This window comes from Microcebus murinus, chromosome 16 (genome assembly GCF_040939455.1).
Source record: "Microcebus murinus isolate Inina chromosome 16, M.murinus_Inina_mat1.0, whole genome shotgun sequence".
Classification (NCBI taxonomy): Eukaryota; Metazoa; Chordata; class Mammalia; order Primates; family Cheirogaleidae; genus Microcebus; species Microcebus murinus.
Genome location: NC_134119.1, coordinates 49,094,878 through 49,113,411, shown reverse-complemented (window position 1 = coordinate 49,113,411; position 18,534 = coordinate 49,094,878). Strand labels below are relative to the sequence as shown.

At 41.7% G+C, this 18,534-nt stretch overlaps 1 protein-coding gene across 2 annotated transcripts in view; it reads left to right on the top strand.

The window, feature by feature from the left end:
• Positions 1-18,534, top strand: part of GRK4 (G protein-coupled receptor kinase 4) — an 81,629-nt gene that overhangs the window by 40,302 nt on the left and 22,793 nt on the right. For both annotated transcript variants that reach the window (XM_075992881.1, XM_075992882.1), the window contains exons 6-10: positions 3,110-3,202; positions 4,334-4,397; positions 7,784-7,924; positions 12,323-12,513; positions 14,306-14,404. In XM_075992881.1, coding sequence (XP_075848996.1) covers positions 7,817-7,924; positions 12,323-12,513; positions 14,306-14,404 — 398 coding nt within the window. In that variant the 5' untranslated portion in view covers positions 3,110-3,202; positions 4,334-4,397; positions 7,784-7,816. The remainder of the gene's footprint in view (positions 1-3,109; positions 3,203-4,333; positions 4,398-7,783; positions 7,925-12,322; positions 12,514-14,305; positions 14,405-18,534) is intronic.

Genomic DNA, 18,534 nt, shown 5'->3' with positions numbered 1-18,534 from the left:
GTATTTTCAATAGCTAACCACAAGACAGACTTCTTACAGAAGGTTTCTCTGCATGAGACAAGTTGTTATCAGAATACAGTTGACCCTTGAACAACGTGGGAGTCAGGGGCACCCCCCCAGTCAAAAATATGTGTATAACTTTTGACTACCCAAACACTTAATTAATAATAGGCTTACCAATAACATGAACAGTCGATTAACATGTATTTTGTATATTGTATGTATTAATATTATATACTGTATTCTTACAATAAAGTAAGCTGGATAAAAGAAAATGTTAAGAAACTCATAAGGAAGACAAAATATATGTACTATTCGTGAAGTGGAAGTAGATCATCATAACGGTCTTCATCCTCCTCATCTTCACATTGAGTAGGAGGAGGAAGACGGGGACGAGGAGGGAGTGGTCTCACTATCTCAGGCTGGCAGAAGAGGAAGAAAATACCCATATAAGTGGACCTGCACAGCTCAAACCCATGTTGTTCAAGGGTCAACTGTACTTTCCAAATTAAAAAAATGATTGCTTTCTCTAGAAAGAGGTGAATGAAGAGTAAGAATTACATAAACTCAAAAGGCATGCTGAAACAGGTCATGTTGAGCCCCAGTATCTAGCATCCCTGTGATGGCTCTGGGCTTCTCTGTACAGCCTCCCCAAATGCTTGTCTAGGATGAAAAGATTCCCAAATGTTTTTTCAGACCTAGGCACTTGCTGAAAATATTTTTTCTTTGGATTTTTATTATATGGACAGGAAAATTTTAAGCAGAGCTTTAAAATTTGGCTAAATTCAGCTTCCTTATGCACACAGGAAAAAGAAAGAATGCTTTCTGAGATGATCAGGCCCCGAACATGTAGTGCTTTGTGTATTTGTGTAGACAGTCACTCATTTCACACAGGAGGAAACTGAGACCCTCATAGCCTAGAAAAGTTTGTCCTTTACTCTGAGAGCAATTAGAGCGACATATTCATTGTGTGTATGTGGTTTTTGTTAGAGACAGTGTTTCACTCTGTCATCCAGGCTGGAGTGCAGTGGCACGATCGTAGCTTGCCACAGCCTTGAACTCCTGGGCATAAGTGATCCTTCTGCCTCAGCCTCCCGAGTAGCTGTGACTACAGATGTGCACCACCACACCTGGCTAATTTTTTTCTTTTTTCTTTTTTTTTCTTTTTTTTTTTTTTGTAGAGACAGTATCTCACTGTGTTGCCCAGGCTGATCTCGAACTCCTGGGCTCAAGTGATCCTCGTGCCTCAATCTCCCAAAGTGCTGGGAAAACAGATGTGATCTACCATGCCTGGCCAGAATTACATATTTGACTCATGTGCTAGTACTTTTAAACCTTTCTTGTGTATTTTTAATGCCCAAGGAGGTTTTACAACCTTGTCTTAGGGGCTCGGCATGGTGGCTCATACCTATAATCTCAGCACTTTTGAAGACCAAGGCAGGAGGATCACTCGAGCCTGGGAATTCGAGACCAGCCTGGGCAATATTAGCGAGATTCCATTTCTACAAATATTTTTTTAAAAGTTAGCCAGGTGTGGCAGAGGGAGACCCTGTCTCTAAAAAGAAGATATAAATAAATAAAGCCAAGCCTAGTGGCTCATGCCTGTAATTCCGGCACTTTGAGAGGCCAAGGCAAAAGGATCATTTGAGGCCAGGAGTTCGAGACCAGCCTGGGCAACATAGCAAGACACTCCTCCCCCATCTGTAATAAATAAATGAGTGAATAAATAACCTTATTTTAGATTTATCTTGATGTTTTAAGTGGGACTCTGGACCATAGGGAGTTTAGTTCATTAATTCTTTCAATAAATAATTTATTAAGGGCCCTTATGTGCTCAGCGCTGTCCTAGGCACTTAGACTATATTAGCAGATGTAACTGACAAACTTCCTATCTTCAAGTGGCTTGTGTGGCAAGGAATGGCTCCCCAAGGCCTGTGCAGCTGCAGCGTGGCAGTGCTGGGGCCGGAACTTGTGATACTTTAATAATGTGTCTGCATTTAAGATAAATACCAAGGCTTTCTCTCTACCCCTGGCATCTTCTTGAGGTGTAGGAGCTCTGCACCCTGAGGAGCTGAGTGGTTTAGATGCTTGTTTCCTTCAGTGAGAAATTCAATGATTAGTTGATGTCCCACTGATAAATGATTTGTCTCTCATCTTTCTCCTAGCCAGTTATGTGGCACTGGACTAGAATCCTTCCCTCTATCCTCCAGCGTCCTATGAAAATCGATCAGAGTAAATGTTCTCTACCATTTTTAGTTTCAGGTCATCTTTTATTTGTTCTTGTTGAATATTCTTGTTGAATATTCACATTAGTGGAATTCTAGTGTTTATGATTTGAACTTCCTTTGCAAAAAGATGTTAGCTCTATTTGATAGCTTCTCTGGTATGGCAGATAGGACAGGCATGGTCTTGATCTCCGATTGTTAGTGTTGGGACATTGTGGTAAGAATTTCAATTCTTCCTCTCTTCATCTGGGACATCAGAGAAACCAGGAGGGGCCAGTCTTTCAGCCCATATCTTTGTTCCTCAAATCTCTCACCTGGGTAGGTCCTAAACTCTGTCTTGTCCATATGCACCGAATGTAGCACAACAGTAATACATGCTTTGGAAGAGTTAATCCGCTTGCCCCTCACAGTAACCCCATGAGGTAGGTGAGGTTATTGTCCCTCTTTTATAGAAGGAGAAACTGAGTCCTTAGATGTTGGGTAATTTACCTCAGGTTCCTCAGCCAGTGAGTGACTGAAGCAGGACTTGGGGTAGTCTGTGCCCTCTGCTGCGCTCCAGGTGACCCTTGCACTACAGCTTGCATGTGGGAAGCATGTTGGTTTACGACAGAGCACCTGGCACCCACACATTCCAAGAAGGGGACCACTGCTATTTTCATATTTTCTTTTGTCATATTTCACTGCTATTTTCATTACTGTTTCATTACTATTTTCACAGTTAGCATTAAAACCTAATGTGGACTTTTATAATTGAAAATATATTTAATTGTGTATAAAGATTAACTTTCCCATAGTCAGTGCTTATTATAATAATACACTAAAACACAGTTGTTTTCACACTGTAATGCAACAAATTTATATAATTACATAAAATCTTTTTCTAGAGTTGTCCATAACTATTTAAAAGGGAAACCATTTGAAGAATACCAAGAAAGCTCATATTATTCTCAGTTTTTACAATGGAAACTGCTGGAAAGGTATGTTCTGATTCAAAACTCAGTAAAACCTGGGTGCAGTGCCTCCTAACTATAGTCCCAGTTACTCTCAAGGCTGAGGTAGGAGGATTGCTTGAGCCTGGAAGTTTGAGGCTGCAGTGTGCCATGATTGTGCCTGTCAATAGCCACTGCATTTTAGCCTGGGCAACGTAGCAAGACCTCATCTCTAAAAAAAACCTCACTAAAACAAGTAGTAACTTCTTATAATGCATACTGATTGATGTCTTGAGTTATATGTGGTGTTTTTGTACTGAAATTATTAGTGGGTATTATACAATTTCTTCTGATTTAATTGTCTCTGTTCTCTCTTTTTAAAATGGCAGTCATGCTGTTGATGTAGTGGTTAGAAAATAAAATCTTAGATTTTTCTGTAAAGATGCTGTAGGTGAGAGTGTACGGTACAAGCCCCTGCTCAGTCTCTTACTGGCTGTGTGGCCTCAGGCAAGTAACTCAGCCTTTATGAGCTTCAGGTCCTTGATGTGTAAATTAGAGGCAATTATAGAATCTACCTTATTGGGCTGTAGCTAGGATCACCTGGGAAATGTGTATAAAATGCTTGTAGCACAATGTTTGGTGCACAAATAAGTGTTCAAAAAGTGTTAGCTGCTTTTAGTGTTATTACTATTATTGATTGATTGATTAAATTTCCAGTTCTAGTCAAAGATGTTTCTTTTGAGATATTAGGTCTATAAACATCTCTTTGAGGTTATTTCTTCAAAGGACAGCACTCTGTATATATGTCATTTTCCTCAACAGCTTCTGACAGGTTCAAAGAGGTATACTTAAGAATATGATATATCTTATAAGTTATAAATATTTCCTACTGTTGGCTGATTGCAGACCTGTCCTTAGTACAGATAATTGGACTGTTCTGTGTCTTGCTTTGGTGTTTTCAGTAAATATTAAGATTAATTAATTGCTCTTAGTGCAGGTAGAAAGCTGCCCCACTAGCAGGAGCCACAGTCCCTGAGCACAGACACCCTTTGTCCTGGGCACTCTTTTTGAGCAATATGGTTCAATGAATAAGGGTAAGACAAGTACTGGGTAGGCTTTTCTGTTGTAAAATAACAATGTGATGTGAGACCTGAAACTTTTTTTTTTTTAATTGTTTAGGCAACCAGTAACGAAGAACACATTTAGACATTACAGAGTTCTAGGAAGAGGAGGATTTGGAGAGGTGAGTAATGTATGTGCCAGTTAAGAGCAGTACTTCTAGCTAGGTAAACAGCAAGGCCATTGAAAGACATGGGCTTCAGGTAATGTATCAACTTTACATAAATTTATTTTCTTATTATGCATTTAGGGAATCATTTTAGCCAACTGGGTGAATTAAGATGGAATTTTGAGCAAAAGGTACTTTGCTACAAGCTTTTCAAAAAAAATCCCTTACCTTCTACTTCACAGATATGACAGAAGCTGGTTTTCTTTGTTGAATGCTCAGGATCAGTTTGTTTGACCAGATCGAAACATTATGCTCTTTCCATATTATGAAATTTTCATTATTCCGTTTCTGTAATTTAAGACCAGCACCAAAATTCATGTAGTACAGAGTACATTATTAAATATAATTTTTTAACCCAACTCTGTTTGGACATATATGTACCTCGTACCTACATCAAAAGATGTTTGAAAATATGTCAATTTGGCAAAATCCTAAGTAAGCTACTCACAGACTCTTGAAAGATGTTCTTTATAGATGATGGGTCTCCTTGATAGAGACCACTGTAGTAGGTAAATAGAGAATAACATGCAGTTCTGGTTTGGTGATTTAAGGAGATGTTAATTACTTTATTAATTATCTGGAGTGATCATATTCAGTTCAAGAATTTATAAGTCCCCAAGAGCCAGGAGAGCTGTTGGGAAACTAACACTGCATGTGTAAATCAGAAGCAGCTTAGACTGCTTGGATGTGATTTAAATCATGCCTGTTCCCATATTATAATTAAAAACAAAAGCCACAAGCATTGCATTAAAATTAATTAGAAAGCTGACCTAAGAGGCATTATACTATAAGTGAGAACTGTTATACATTTGCAGTTTTACATGGTATGGAATTGATCAACATAGTCATTACTTTAGGAGAATTAACAGTATTGTACTTCTGATACAATTCTGGAGATCTTTTAGAACATTTTACCTAATCCAACCAAATGCTTGTTGTGACCCCTTCGTGATAGATATTTCTGTAAGAAATCCATCCTTTATTAGAATATGTTCTAGAACAGGAAAGTAATTTCCTCTGTTCACCTCTTGCTATTCTGCCTTTCATGATCTCGAAGTTTAAAGACTTAGATTTTGTCAAAGAACAAAGGAAAAGACATTTCTGGGACATGGAGCTTGTGTTTACAAAAGAATGAAATTCTAATTATAGCCATATATAAGTTTCAGTCTTACTAGACTCAGTAGGGACATGTTAGCTATTGTGAAAGACTCAATATATTTATGATTTTATAGATTACTTTTGAACACATTTACTTGGGTTTCCAAACAATTGATTGGATGGATGAATAACATGGTGTTTTTTCACAGACTTGTTCTGGATGTATTATACTCTAAGTCAAGGCCCAGAGGGCAGTGAACAGTCAGTCCATTTCTACTCTGAATGCCAGTTGGAAGAGCCCTACAGACCTTTAATGCAAGGACAGCCTCTGTGCCCTTTGAATCCATATTCTATTATAATTGTGCATTTTCTTTTTCCAAATGCTAACAATTCTTCCAGTGGATTTGAAAGGGCAAACATAATTAGTCTTATTATTGTCAACAATAATTCTTTTGTTTATGCCTGAAGTCCTCCAAAATCAATTGATAGGGTCCTTAGGCAGGCACAGTGGGAAGGGAATTGGGTAGACATCTCTGCTTTTGTGGTCTTAGAGGCAGCAGAGTGTAGTGGAAAGAGCACATACTTCAGAGTTCCTGTTCCACCACTTCCAGCTGTGTGATCTTGGGTTCACCACCTTGACCTGGTCCTTAGCAACTGGGTTGTGAGGAGCAAATGAGCATTCATATCTAGTTGTTAGCCTTGCCTGCCACTCTTAGTTGCTTTCCCTTCCCTTTCTTTGGCAATTCCACATAAAAGGATTTATCTTAAGTTAATGTTAAAGAGATAGAAAGAGATCTACGGGCTAAGACTTAGTGGTAGGAAAATGACTAAACAAATTTTGAAATAGTTATATTTTAGGAGAACATTTAAAGATGGGAATATAGTCACACTATAAGATTTTTAAAAGGAGGTTATGAAATATCACCTATTCTACAATATTAGCCCAATTTTGCTGTAAAAGACCAAGGTGGGGGGAGTATTTTCATTCTATTAATAAATGAAAAAAAGTCCTAGAAAAAGTGCAAAGTAGATTTGTAGTATCTTCTTTTAGTCTTCACTGTGTATTGCTTGGTTAGCAGCACCTTAACCAGCTGACCTGACCCCCTACATGTGCATAAATACAGTACAAAGGTGAACTTAGAAGCCTATACAGCAAAATATTAACACTAGTTATCTTGGAAATACCGGTGAGTTTTTATCAATATAATATATCTTATATTTTGCTTTTACAGTAATCCTCTGTGTGGGATGTTTGGGTGTGTGTCTGTGTGGGGGTGTGTGGGGTGTGTGTGGGTGTGGGTGTCTGTGGTTGGCAGTGGGTGGGAGTCAGGGAAAACATAGTGGCCATACTTTATTGACCCAGAAGCCAGGGGTACCTGGTACCTGGGGGCTCATTGTACTGTTCTCTCCACTTTTGTATGTTTGAAAATTTTCATGATGTAAAGTAAAAATAACATGTAAGTATTAATTTAAGAACTAAATAAATATCCTAGCACCCTGGGAGGCCAAGGCAGGTGGATCACCCAAGGTCAGAAGTTCAAAACCAGCCTGAGCAAGATCGAGACTTCTTCTCTACTAAAAATAGAAACAAATTAATTGGCCAACTAAAAATACATAGAAAAAAAAATTAGCCGGGCATAGTGTCACATGCCTGTAGTCTCAGCTGTTTAGAAGGATTGCTTGAGCCCAGGAATTTGAGGTTGCTGTGAGCTAGGCTGACGCCACGGCACTCTAGCCCAGGCAACAGAGAGTGAGACTCTGTCTCAAAAAAAAAAAATCTAAATGAATAGAATAAAAGTATGAAAATCTGTGAATTCTATGAAATATATTCCCTATGTTCTCAAACTTTTTAATTATAAAATTAAGAATCTTTTTGGTTTCATATTTTAAAACTTTTGCCCTTTTACAAAAAATAAAATAAACATATGAGGACCTATTTCAATTAAACAGATGTGGCGTGATCACACATGCAGGCCACATTCCGTTTGCACAGCTCTTGGAGTTTGCGGAGTGCGGCATTGCGTTCGCTTGGTCCTCTCGGCAGCCTGTTATAGGTAAGGAGAGGAGGCGCCTGCTCACAGATGGCTATGTCCATGATGCAGATGGCCTCAGCCCATCAGATGCTGCTGCCTGTTTCTACCAGAGACGGTTCTCAGAGAGAAAACAGTTTTCTTTGTGGGGTCTAAGAAATATACAGAAGCCTCTTTTTTTCTTTTCTTTTTCTTTTTTTTTTTTTTAACTAGGTTTGTGCCTGTCAAGTACGAGCCACAGGAAAAATGTATGCCTGTAAAAAGCTAGAAAAAAAAAGAATAAAGAAGAGGAAAGGTGAAGCTATGGCTTTAAATGAAAAAAGAATCCTAGAAAAAGTACATAGTAGATTTGTAGTAAGTATCTTCCTTTAGTCTTCACTGTGTATTTCTTGGTTAGCAGCACCTTGGCCAGCAGACCTGCTGGTAGACTACTCTTGTGAAAGCCATGGAAGCCGTTTGGTGTTTTTCTTAGTTTAGCTTATGTGGGGTTTTGCTGTCTCCTGCTATTAACATGTGACGGGTGCTGGGAACAGTTTTGTTTTTAGTAACAGCCCTCTTCTTTCTTATTTACATCTTATAAACGTGAAACCGTGGGGATCCTGTTCCTAATTTCTGGTTTGTTGTAATCTGTTGTCCACCATCTCCCATTCTGTTAGTTACTCCTGATACCTTTTTCCAGCTTACAGAGGATTGTCCATTTCCTCCAGTCAGCTTCTCTGGCGGGGGAGCACTGTGGCTTGGATGTGCTTGAGGACACTTTCGCCATCCTCTCTTCTCATGTGGGCATCTTCTCCTTGGCCTCGGTCTGTTTTTCATCTTTTTCCTTTTTCCTGACACCTGGAAAGTTTACTGCCAGGTACTCACCTAGGATATGCCAATTATATGAAGCCTCAAATTCCATCTTCACTATTTGTGGTAAGGACAGAACAGCAGTATGGGTATGAGTGTGAGTTCAAAGGAGCAGTTCCGGCTTTAGGCTGTACATTGTATAGTGTGGTATTCATCTCCAAACCTAGTTTCTCTCTACCACATTATGTATTTCCTCTAGCACCTTCTGCAGTATGAAGATTGGCTAAAGGCAGAGTGTGGACGATAATTTATAAAACGATTTGTCGTGTTAGAGTTATTTCCTCAAAGCCATTTTAGTTCTTAACACTGAGGTCAATTGCTTTGTGCTGGGGGACAAATCTTCCCAAACTATACATATTCACAGCCAGCATCTGAATTTAATAGCTTGGGTTTGTATGTGTGATATGTGAGTTTCACATGCAGTTACATTAAAATCTTCATTAAAATAGGCTCATCTTGGAGTTGCAGTGAACACATTTGTATAGCTATCCTGAAACATACAAATCCACAAGCTAGCTTTCTAAAAGGAACATATGTAGTACTTACAGTTTATTCCAATTTAAATACTTTGATTTCTACATTCTTGGCCTCTCCTAAGGAACCTAGCAGTATTTTTCTTCATCTGTGATTCTGTTTTTTCTCCCTACTTCCAGTTGATTGCAGATCCTGACCTGTCCTTGTGTCACATTCATCCCCACCGCCTTCCTAACCCTCAGAGCAGGTACCTCCCTATGGAGCTCCCACCTCTGCCTGTGCTCTTACCCTCAGTCTGTTCTCCATGGAGCAGTCCACGCCATCTATGGAAGAGTTCAAGTATTTGCACACTTTCCTGATTAAAACACTCCAGTGGCCACCTGTAACACTAAGAATAAAATTATACTCAGCTCCAGCCTTTCAGGAACTGAGGGATCTGGCTCCTGCAGCCTCAGTTATCCTATCTCATCCCAAGCTCTGCTACATCAGGCCTTGGCCCTGGTGTACCCTCTGCCTGGAGCATTGATGCCTCATCTTCTTGTCCTTGGATCTCATGTTCTTCAGGCATTTCTGTGTCAGTCACCTGTCACTTTTTTGATGTTTTCTTTGCATTCATTCTTTTCATCTGTCACCTGCCCAGGCCTCTCCCAGCACTACATGAGAGCCGAGCCTAGAAGAAGGCTGGCATGGTAGAAGGTTCTCAATATTATTTTCATATGTATTGAGGGAATATCAAATGGGTATACACAAGAGGACAGAAGGTAAGGGATCTTGTTAACCCAAGGGAAGGACTAGTGGGAATTCTTGTGGTTTAATTCTGTGTTCTCTTGCATGCCAGCTAGTGAACACAGTGAGCACTGAGGGACCTCCATGGGCACTTTATCCCTTCCTCTCCTCCATTCTCAGCACTTTCTCCCCTCTACCTGCAACTGGCACTTTCTCTCTTACTATTTTAATACATTGTGACCAAGTTGGATTTATTCCAGGAATGAATTAATATAATTTATCATAATATCAGAATAGAAGGAAAAAACATGGTCATCTCAATAGCTGCAGGAAAATCTTTTGATAAAATTCACTGTCCAGTCATGATTAAAAACTCTAGGCAAACCAGGTACAGAAAGGAACTTCCTTCAAAAGATCTCTAGGCCAGGCTCACGCCTGTAATCCTAGCACTCTGGGAGGCCGAGGCGGGCGGATTGCTCGAGGTCAGGAGTTCAAAACCAGCCTGAGCAAGAGCGAGACCCCATCTCTACTGTAAATAGAAAGAAATTAATTGGCCAACTAATATATATAGAAAAACTTAGCCGGGCATGGTGGCGCATGCCAGCTATTCGGGAAGCTGAGGCAGCAGGATTGCTTGAACCCAGGAGTTTGAGGTTGCTGTGAGCTAGGCTGACGCCACGGCACTCACTCTAGCTTGAGCAACAAAGCGAGACTCTGTCTCAAAAAAAAAAAAAAAATTTCTAGCACATGAAAGCTGTCCCCATGAGATCTGGATGAGACTAGGATAACTGCTAACCATTTATCTTTAATATTAGAGGTTCTAGTCAGTATAATAAAATATGGGAAAAAGTAAAAGAGATTATGGTTAGAGATAAGGGGGGAAAAAGGTAAAAAGAAAAATTATTTCCAAACAACATCATTGCATATGGAGACAGTCCCAGACGTTCTAGATAACCTACTGAGCAGCGGTCCCCAATCTTTTTGGCACCAGGGACCAGTTTCATGGAAAACAATTCTTCCATGGGGAAGAGGGGCAGAGCTCAGGTGGTGATGCAAGCAATGGGGAGTGGCTATAAATACAGATGAAGCTTCACTTGCTCAGCCACCTACCACTCACCTCCTGCTATGCAGCTCCCCAGTTCCTAAGTTTCATGAAAGACAATTTTTCCATGGGCCTGGGGGCTGGCGGGGAGCAGAGCTCTGCGGACCAGTCCCTAGGAGGGACAGGGGTTAGGGACTACAGCTATTGAGGATGTAGCCAAATGATTAGATGTGAATCAGCCACAAACAATTGGAAAATGAAAATTTTGTTGAAACCATTTATAATAGCATCAAGAAACATCAAAATCTAAGCAAAGGCCAGGTGAGATGGCACACACCTATACTCCCAGTTACTTAGGAGGCTGAGGTGAGAGGATCACTTGAGACCAGGAGTTGGAATCAAGCCTGGGCAACATAGCAAGACCCCATCTCTTAAAAAAAAATCCAGGCCGGGCACGGTGGCTCATGCCTGTAATCCTAGCTCTCTGGGAGGCCGAGGCGGGCAGATTGCTCAAGGTCAGGAGTTCAGAACCAGCCTGAGCAAGAGCGAGACCCCGTCTCTACTATAAATAGAAAGAAATTAATTGGCCAACTGATATGTATATAAAAAAAAAATTAGCCGGGCATGGTGGCGCATGCCTGTAGTCCCAGCTACTCGGGAGGCTGAGGCAGGAGGATCGCTCGAGCCCAGGAGTGTGAGGTTGCTGTGAGCTAGGCTGACGCCACGGCACTCACTCTAGCCTGGACAACAAAGCGAGACTCTGTCTCAAAAAAAAAAAAACAAAAAAAAAATCTAGGCAAAGATCTGACCAAAATGTATAAGACTTCTACATTGAAAATTATAGACCTTTGTTACAAGAAATTAAAGGAGGCCCAAATAAATGGAGGGAGACCATACTCCTGGATTGGAAAACTCAGTGTGAAGATGCCAGTTCTCCCCAGTTAATCCATAGATTTAATGAATTAAATGCAGTCCCAATCAAAATCCCAGCAGGTTATATGTATGAATTCACATACAAACCAATAGAAAAGGGGCAAAAAACTTGAGTAGGCATTTCACAAAAGAGGATGATCTGAATGGCAAGTACATTTATGAAAAAGTATGACAAGTGTCCCCTATATTTGCATATAAAGAGACATGCAAATTAGAACCACTATAAGAGACCACCTGGTTCATGCCTTTAATCCTAGCACTCTGGGAGGCCAAGGCAGGAGGATTACTCGAGGGCAGTAGTTTGACACCAGCCTGAGCAAGAGCAAGATACTGTCTCTACAAAAAATAGAAAAACAGCTACACCTGTTGTGCTAGCTACTAGGGGGGCTGAGGCAAGAGGATCACTAGAGCCCAGGAGTTTCAGGTTGCAGTGAACTATGATGATGCCATTGCACTCCAGCCTGGGAGACAGAGCAAGACCCTATTCCCCCCCACCAGCCCCCAAAAGAAAGTCCCATCCTTTTGTTAGGGAGCTGCAGTAAGATCTTCAACAGGTGGAGGTCCAGGTCGCACACACGATGCATGATGTACATTTCTCTGAAGTGTATAGTATTCAAATATTGTAATTCTAACTCTAACACAGATTATTTGAATATTGTTACCAAATAGAGTAAATCACCAATGAATGAGTTTTTTGTGTTTTGTTCTTATGATGTTGCTGTCTTTAGGTTAGTTTAGCCTACACTTATGAAACCAAAGATGCCTTGTGCTTGGTACTCACCATTATGAATGGAGGGGATTTGAAGTTTCACATTTACAACCTGGGCAATCCTGGCTTTGATGAACAGAGAGCTATTTTCTATGCTGCAGAGGTGTGTTGTGGCTTGGAAGATTTACAGAGGGAGAGAATTGTATACAGGTAAGAAGGGTGCTACCTGAGGGAACTATAAGCCTTACAGCTGCATCTCCCCTGCCCTGGGCTTCCCTTGGCTCTGCTGGCCATTTGTAGGCTGGACAGGAGAAGCAGCTTGGGGCCCCTCAAAGGTGATTTCTAGGGGTGGCATTCACACTGTTGGACATATGGCCAGAGGTGGGCCCTGGTTTTCTTTTTAGTTTCTCTTTAATTTCTAATAAATTGTCAGTTTGAAGCAAAAGTTTGTTTTTTACTTGTTAAGTTGATAAAATAAAGGTAGTGCTAGTCACATAAGCATGAGAAGAACCCATTTTCACGATTCTTAGATATTTTGAGAGTTCTGATAATGATATTGATTTTGTCCCACCAGAATAACATAATTAAATGTTTTAAAATAATAGTTTCTTTTTTTACATCTTACAATTCAGTAAAGAAAATAAAATTAAACTCAACAGTTAGTTTAGCATAATCAGTATATTTAATTTTAGAAAAACAGTTCCTCCTCTTATCCCTTAAATGCTGGAGTTCCTGGGCCAGAGTCTCTGCTCAGTCACTCTTCCTGGCAGTTTCCCATGTTCCCTTCTGTGGGCTCATCTATCACTTACAGTCAGCTTTCGTATTGATGGGTTCTGCATTGTGGGTTCACCCAACCATGGATCAAAAATATTGAGGAACACAAAACATGGTTGTGTCTGGACTGACCATGTAGAGACTTTTTTTTCCTTATTGCTATTCACAATATAGTATAACAACTATTTACATGCATTTGTATTGTGTTAGATATTATAAGTAATCTACAGATGATTTAAAGTATAAGGAGTACATGTGTAGGTTATATGCAGATACTACTATTTTATGTCAGGGACTTGAGCATCCTTGGATTTTGGTATCTGTTGGGGGAGACCTGGAACCAGTCCCCATGGATACCAGGGAACAGCAACATATATTATACAAATCACTTCCCAACAGATATTTCTAGCCTTGCTCTTTTTCCTAAATTCCAGAGGGACCAGTACAGTTCTTGCCCTCCTACTCCTGATCCAGTTGGTCACCAGATCCCTCCTGAATATCTCCCACATCACTCTTTATTTTCTGGGGTGACTGGCTTAGTCATGTCCTCTTTAGGTCTCCTGGCAGCAGATAAGCTGGTCTCCCCAGTAGCAGCCCTGCCCAGTCTCTGTTCCACATGACATATCCTGGCATGGGACTCAATGGCATCTCCCTTGTCACCTTGTAAGCCAGGCTGTCTGACATTTATGATAGGTCTCCCCATGATTCTTCCAGCCTCAGTTCTTGCTGCTCCCACATGGGTACCCTCTGCCCTCATCACATGAGTGCATAACTCCTCAAGTGTTCTCACATCTCTGCCTTCTCACATGCTGCTCCTCATTGGTGCCTTTCTTCACTGCAGCCCCAGCCCCCCTTCCAGTCATTCTGAGCACCTCCTGCTCACCTGTACGGAGTTAGCCCAAGGAAATCCCTCCTTCCTGGCAGCACGAGGTGTGTTCCCTCCAGCATCCTCAGTGCTCCACATGTCTGCTCTAGCTGGTTGTGCCAGATTGGAAGCTTCTTAGGAATCCTTGATCTTACTCCTCCCTATTCTGATGGCCCTTCGGCTTCTCTCCCTCTCACATAACCCATAGCCAAGTTCAGTATCTCTCTAGGACCAGAGACCAGGCTTGGCAGTGGGGCTGACCTGGCCTCACCTTGAGTAAGGTTGGATGACTGCCCTGGCAATGATTCCTCTAGGGACACAGCTGGTCATCTGAGTCAAGGGTGCTTTGTTGCCATTATTTAGAGGTGGAGTCTGGTGGCACTGGAGAATGGAGCAAACCTGTAGGAGACTTGATTCTTACATTACTCCTGGAGGAAATCACAGCTTTGCAGGTGATTGCAGGTGAGCCCCCGTGTTTGCCTCTAGTCTCAAGATGAAGTTCTGGATGGGGCAGAAGATCTTCCTTTCCCCTCCTTTCCCTTCTGGCTGCCATTTGCCTTGCCTGCCCGCTCGGCGGGAGCTAGACCGTGTCTCCCTTGCCCACTGTCGTGTCCATAGGACTCGCCTTGAGTAGGTATCACTGAGTGAGTGTATGTTCCGTGAGTGACTGATGGCTTTCAGCTTCTGATGGTGACCGCCCCTTTTTTCTAAGGGCCTCTTAAAGCCCTACTTGCATACCTCAAAGGAAATGTTTTCTGTGTCATTTTTCCTGTTTTTTCCTGTTTTCAGTATTGCCACCTGACCCTTTTGATGAAACTGGGTGCCAGCAAGATGATCTTCCTTTTTTGCAGAGAAATAGTACATATAAAATGCTTTAATTTTTCAGCAGTCTAAAGGTCAGGAAAGAGGAGGAACTACTATTTGAAGCACTTAGGAATTCAAGCAGTCCTTAGGGAACAAGATGTTACCAGTCAGAATTATTAGCCTGGGGAGCCATCTCACTTCTTACCCCAAGAGAGGCACAGCTGCACTGGGACGTGGTGCCCAGAGAGCGGGTGGGACTAGAGAGGCACAACCTTCAATTGGCCTCGCAGCAGGTACTACAGTTGAGAAGTCTGCCCAGATGAGCCTTGCACTTTGTAGGCAATTTAATGGAATAGACTTCTGAGAGCCTCTGTGGGATTTGTGCTTTAAACAAGGCCCAGACTGGTTCTGGAGGAGCTGAGACTTAGCTACAGTCTGGAAAGATGGCTAAGACGCGAGCAGGGAGGAAAAGGCCTGGCACTTGAAGAGAGAAGTGCTCGTGGAATGAACATGGAGAAAGTCAGCAGGGCCTTTGTCCAGAAGGCAGGAGAGGAGCTCTCTCTGGCCTGCCAGGCCCAAGGCTGTGCTTTTTTTTTTTTTTTTTTTTTTTTGAGACAGAGTGTCGCTTTGTTGCCCAGGCTAGAGTGAGTGCCATGGCGTCAGCCTAGCTCACAGCAACTTCGATCTCCTGGGCTCAAGCAGTCCTACTGCCTCAGCCTCCCGAGTAGCTAGAACTACAGGCATGCGCCACCATGCCTGGCTAATTTTTTTATATATATATATTAGTTGGCCAATTAATTTCTTTCTATTTATAGTAGAGACGAGGTCTCGCTCTTGCTCAGGCTGGTTTCGAACTCCTGACCTGGAGCAATCTGCCCGCCTCGGCCTCCTTGAGTGCTAGGATTACAGGTGTGAGCCACTGCACCCGGCCCCAAGGTGTGCCTTTTGCATCTGTTACATGTTTGGAGAAGAGGTTAGGCAGTTAGTAAAAGCCATGGTGTCATAGAGGGCCTTTTATTCCAAATATCATTTTCCTGGAGAATTTCATCTTTTTTCTCTACAGTCCTTTCTGTTCAGATAAAATGTCTGAAACAACATAATAACAATCAATCACAAAAGGAGTGCCAGACTGAGCCTGACCCAGGAGCCCCCTCCCAGTGGCTGAGGCTGCTGTGGCACTATGGTCCAGGGAAAGCAGGGGCCCTCCCAGCCCTCAAGGCCCACAGAGCAGGTTCGCATCCACAGAGATGTGGCATTGTTAGTGCCACAGGTGTGTGATTTTAGGGCTGTAGTATGTTTCATACCCTCAGATACATCTACCTGTAACACAATTTGTCTCAAATATTCAATGAAAAAAGCAAATGAATGAAATAAGTATATTTGGGGGGAAGGGTCTTGAGAGAAGAAAGTGTTGTACTTCTCAGAGAATAACCATTTCTTGATCTAAGAAGTCAACTTTGCATTTAAAACAAAATATGTGTGTATGGTTTTTAAGTCCAGCTAAGTACTTTCACTCACAAACTCTTATGTGACATTTCTGTTGCCAGTTTGTTATGCAAAAGTCTAAAAGAAAACTGTTTCCCCTTCAAATGTATTTTTAAAAAATTACCTAAAAAATTACAGAACATAGTTTCTGTAAAATCAAATTAATTCAAATGCTTTGGCTAGGAAGAGACCCCATGAGTACCCTAACACCATCTGAATATTATAATGCAGGGATAACCAATTCCTTATTAAATATAGCACTTGGGTTTTGGGGTTGTATTTTCTTTTCTTGTAAATGCTTTTCTTCAGATCATCCTCAACCTGTGGCCTCATAGAAGTGCTTGGCCTGTCAATAGCCAGATGGCGGGAACAACAACAGCCTTCTGCATGTTTTGCAGCCTTTCTTTAGAGGCTGTGGTTTTTATTTGTGTGTTTGTTTGATTTTTGAGACAGAGTCTCACTCTACTGCCTTGGCTAGAGTGCGTGATATCAGCCTAACTCACAGTAACCTCAAATTCCTGGGCTCAAGCCATCCTACTGTCTCAGCCTCCTGAGTAGCTGGGACTACAAGTGCATGCCACTACACCCGGCTAATTTTTTCTATTTTTAGTAGAGACGGGGGTCTCACTCTTGTTCAGGCTGGTCTCAAGTGATCCTCCCGCCTTGGCCTCCCAGAGTGCTAGGATTATAGGCATAAACAACCATGCCTGGCTGAGGGTGTGTTTTGATATTGTAATTTCTCTTAAAAGAATTATTCTTCATAGATATGTACAATATGCATACACATGGATATGGCAAAAAGGCTGAAAATTTTAGGACTGGCTAATTTTTAAAGTGTTTTATTGCATTTTTTAGCAACTACAGAAACACAAGAAAAACACAAAACAGATAATTGGATGAGGGCCAGGAGACATCCATTTTGGCTTTTCCCAGTGTCATGTGTCTGTTGTGCTCCAGAGGAGCTGCCTTCACACTGTTTCAGTAATTCTGCTTGGCTTGGGGACCACCATTGTCTTTAGTCACACTTTACCTTTAAGGAGAAAATCACCCTGGGACAGCACAGAGTCCTGCTTCTCACCCCAGCCCTCTGCCCAAGGCTAACCAGTCACAGCTCTGCCAGAGCTTTCAGTGGAGGGACAGTCCATTTCTTTTAAGTTAAATGCTGGAAATGTGTCTGCTGGTTTTGATAAGAAAATGTACTTTTAAAAATTCATCCTGTCTGAATCATTCTGAGGAAGCTTTGGTCTTCACTGCGGTGACTCCATTCATGTTGTCTGGGAGCTCCCTGTTCAGGCCCAGCAGTGTGGGTAGATACTCTCCACCAGAGAACACTTGTTCCAAGGGTGTGTTGCCAGTAAGAACAGGAGCTAGATCTGGACAGAGATCTGTCTGACTTTAAAAGTTCTAGTCTTTTTGCTACACCCTGCTGCTTGTTAAGAATAAGGCCTGAAGTAAATACAGCAAACATTTTTTGCGTGTGTATTGTATGCTGGTACTGTGCAGAATGTATGTGTTATCTCATTAGCTTTCCTCCTCTTCTAAGGAAATGCTGTGTACTGTCCTCATTTCGTAGATAAGTAAAATGAGGCTCAGAGGCACATTCCCCTGCCCCAGTCATACAGCAGGGAGAGGTGAAACTCAGGCTATATGGAATATGGGCCCTAAACCACCACAATATATTGCCTTATATGGAACATGGGCCCTAAACCTCCAAAATATACTGCCTCATGTTGGGATGGGAGATTTATAAAATAATATTCACAAGGTTTAAGAAGTATATGCTATGCAAATTTTTAAAAAATCTTAAATCCTAGTTTAATGTAACCTTGTGGCTCAAAAGAACATACACAGAAATAAAAATCTTACACTACTTGTCATTTGTTTAATTTCTCTGGACCTCTGTTTTCTCAGCCCATTTAATAAAGAGGTTGCGCCTTACCAGAGGACCTCTGAGGGCCTGCTTAGCTGGGAGACATGCTTGCTACCACAGTTCTCCCCTTATCACAAATGCAGGTATGATCCTATCTGCCCGAGACAAACTGGGCCTTGGCTCACAGCTATATGTGACATGAGATATGAAATGTGTATGCAGAGAGATAATTACCTCTCAAATCATGGCTGTAACACCTGAAATCAGACCGCCAATCACATTAGAAAGCCAAAGATGAGAGAGGACTGCCATCTGAAGAAAGTAAGCATGCCTCTCACAGGCTATGCCTGTCCAGAGCCGGATCTGCTTGTTCTGTGCTAAACAAAGGTTCCAGAGAGGCACCATGCAGTCACGAGGTGATGCAAGGTGAGAA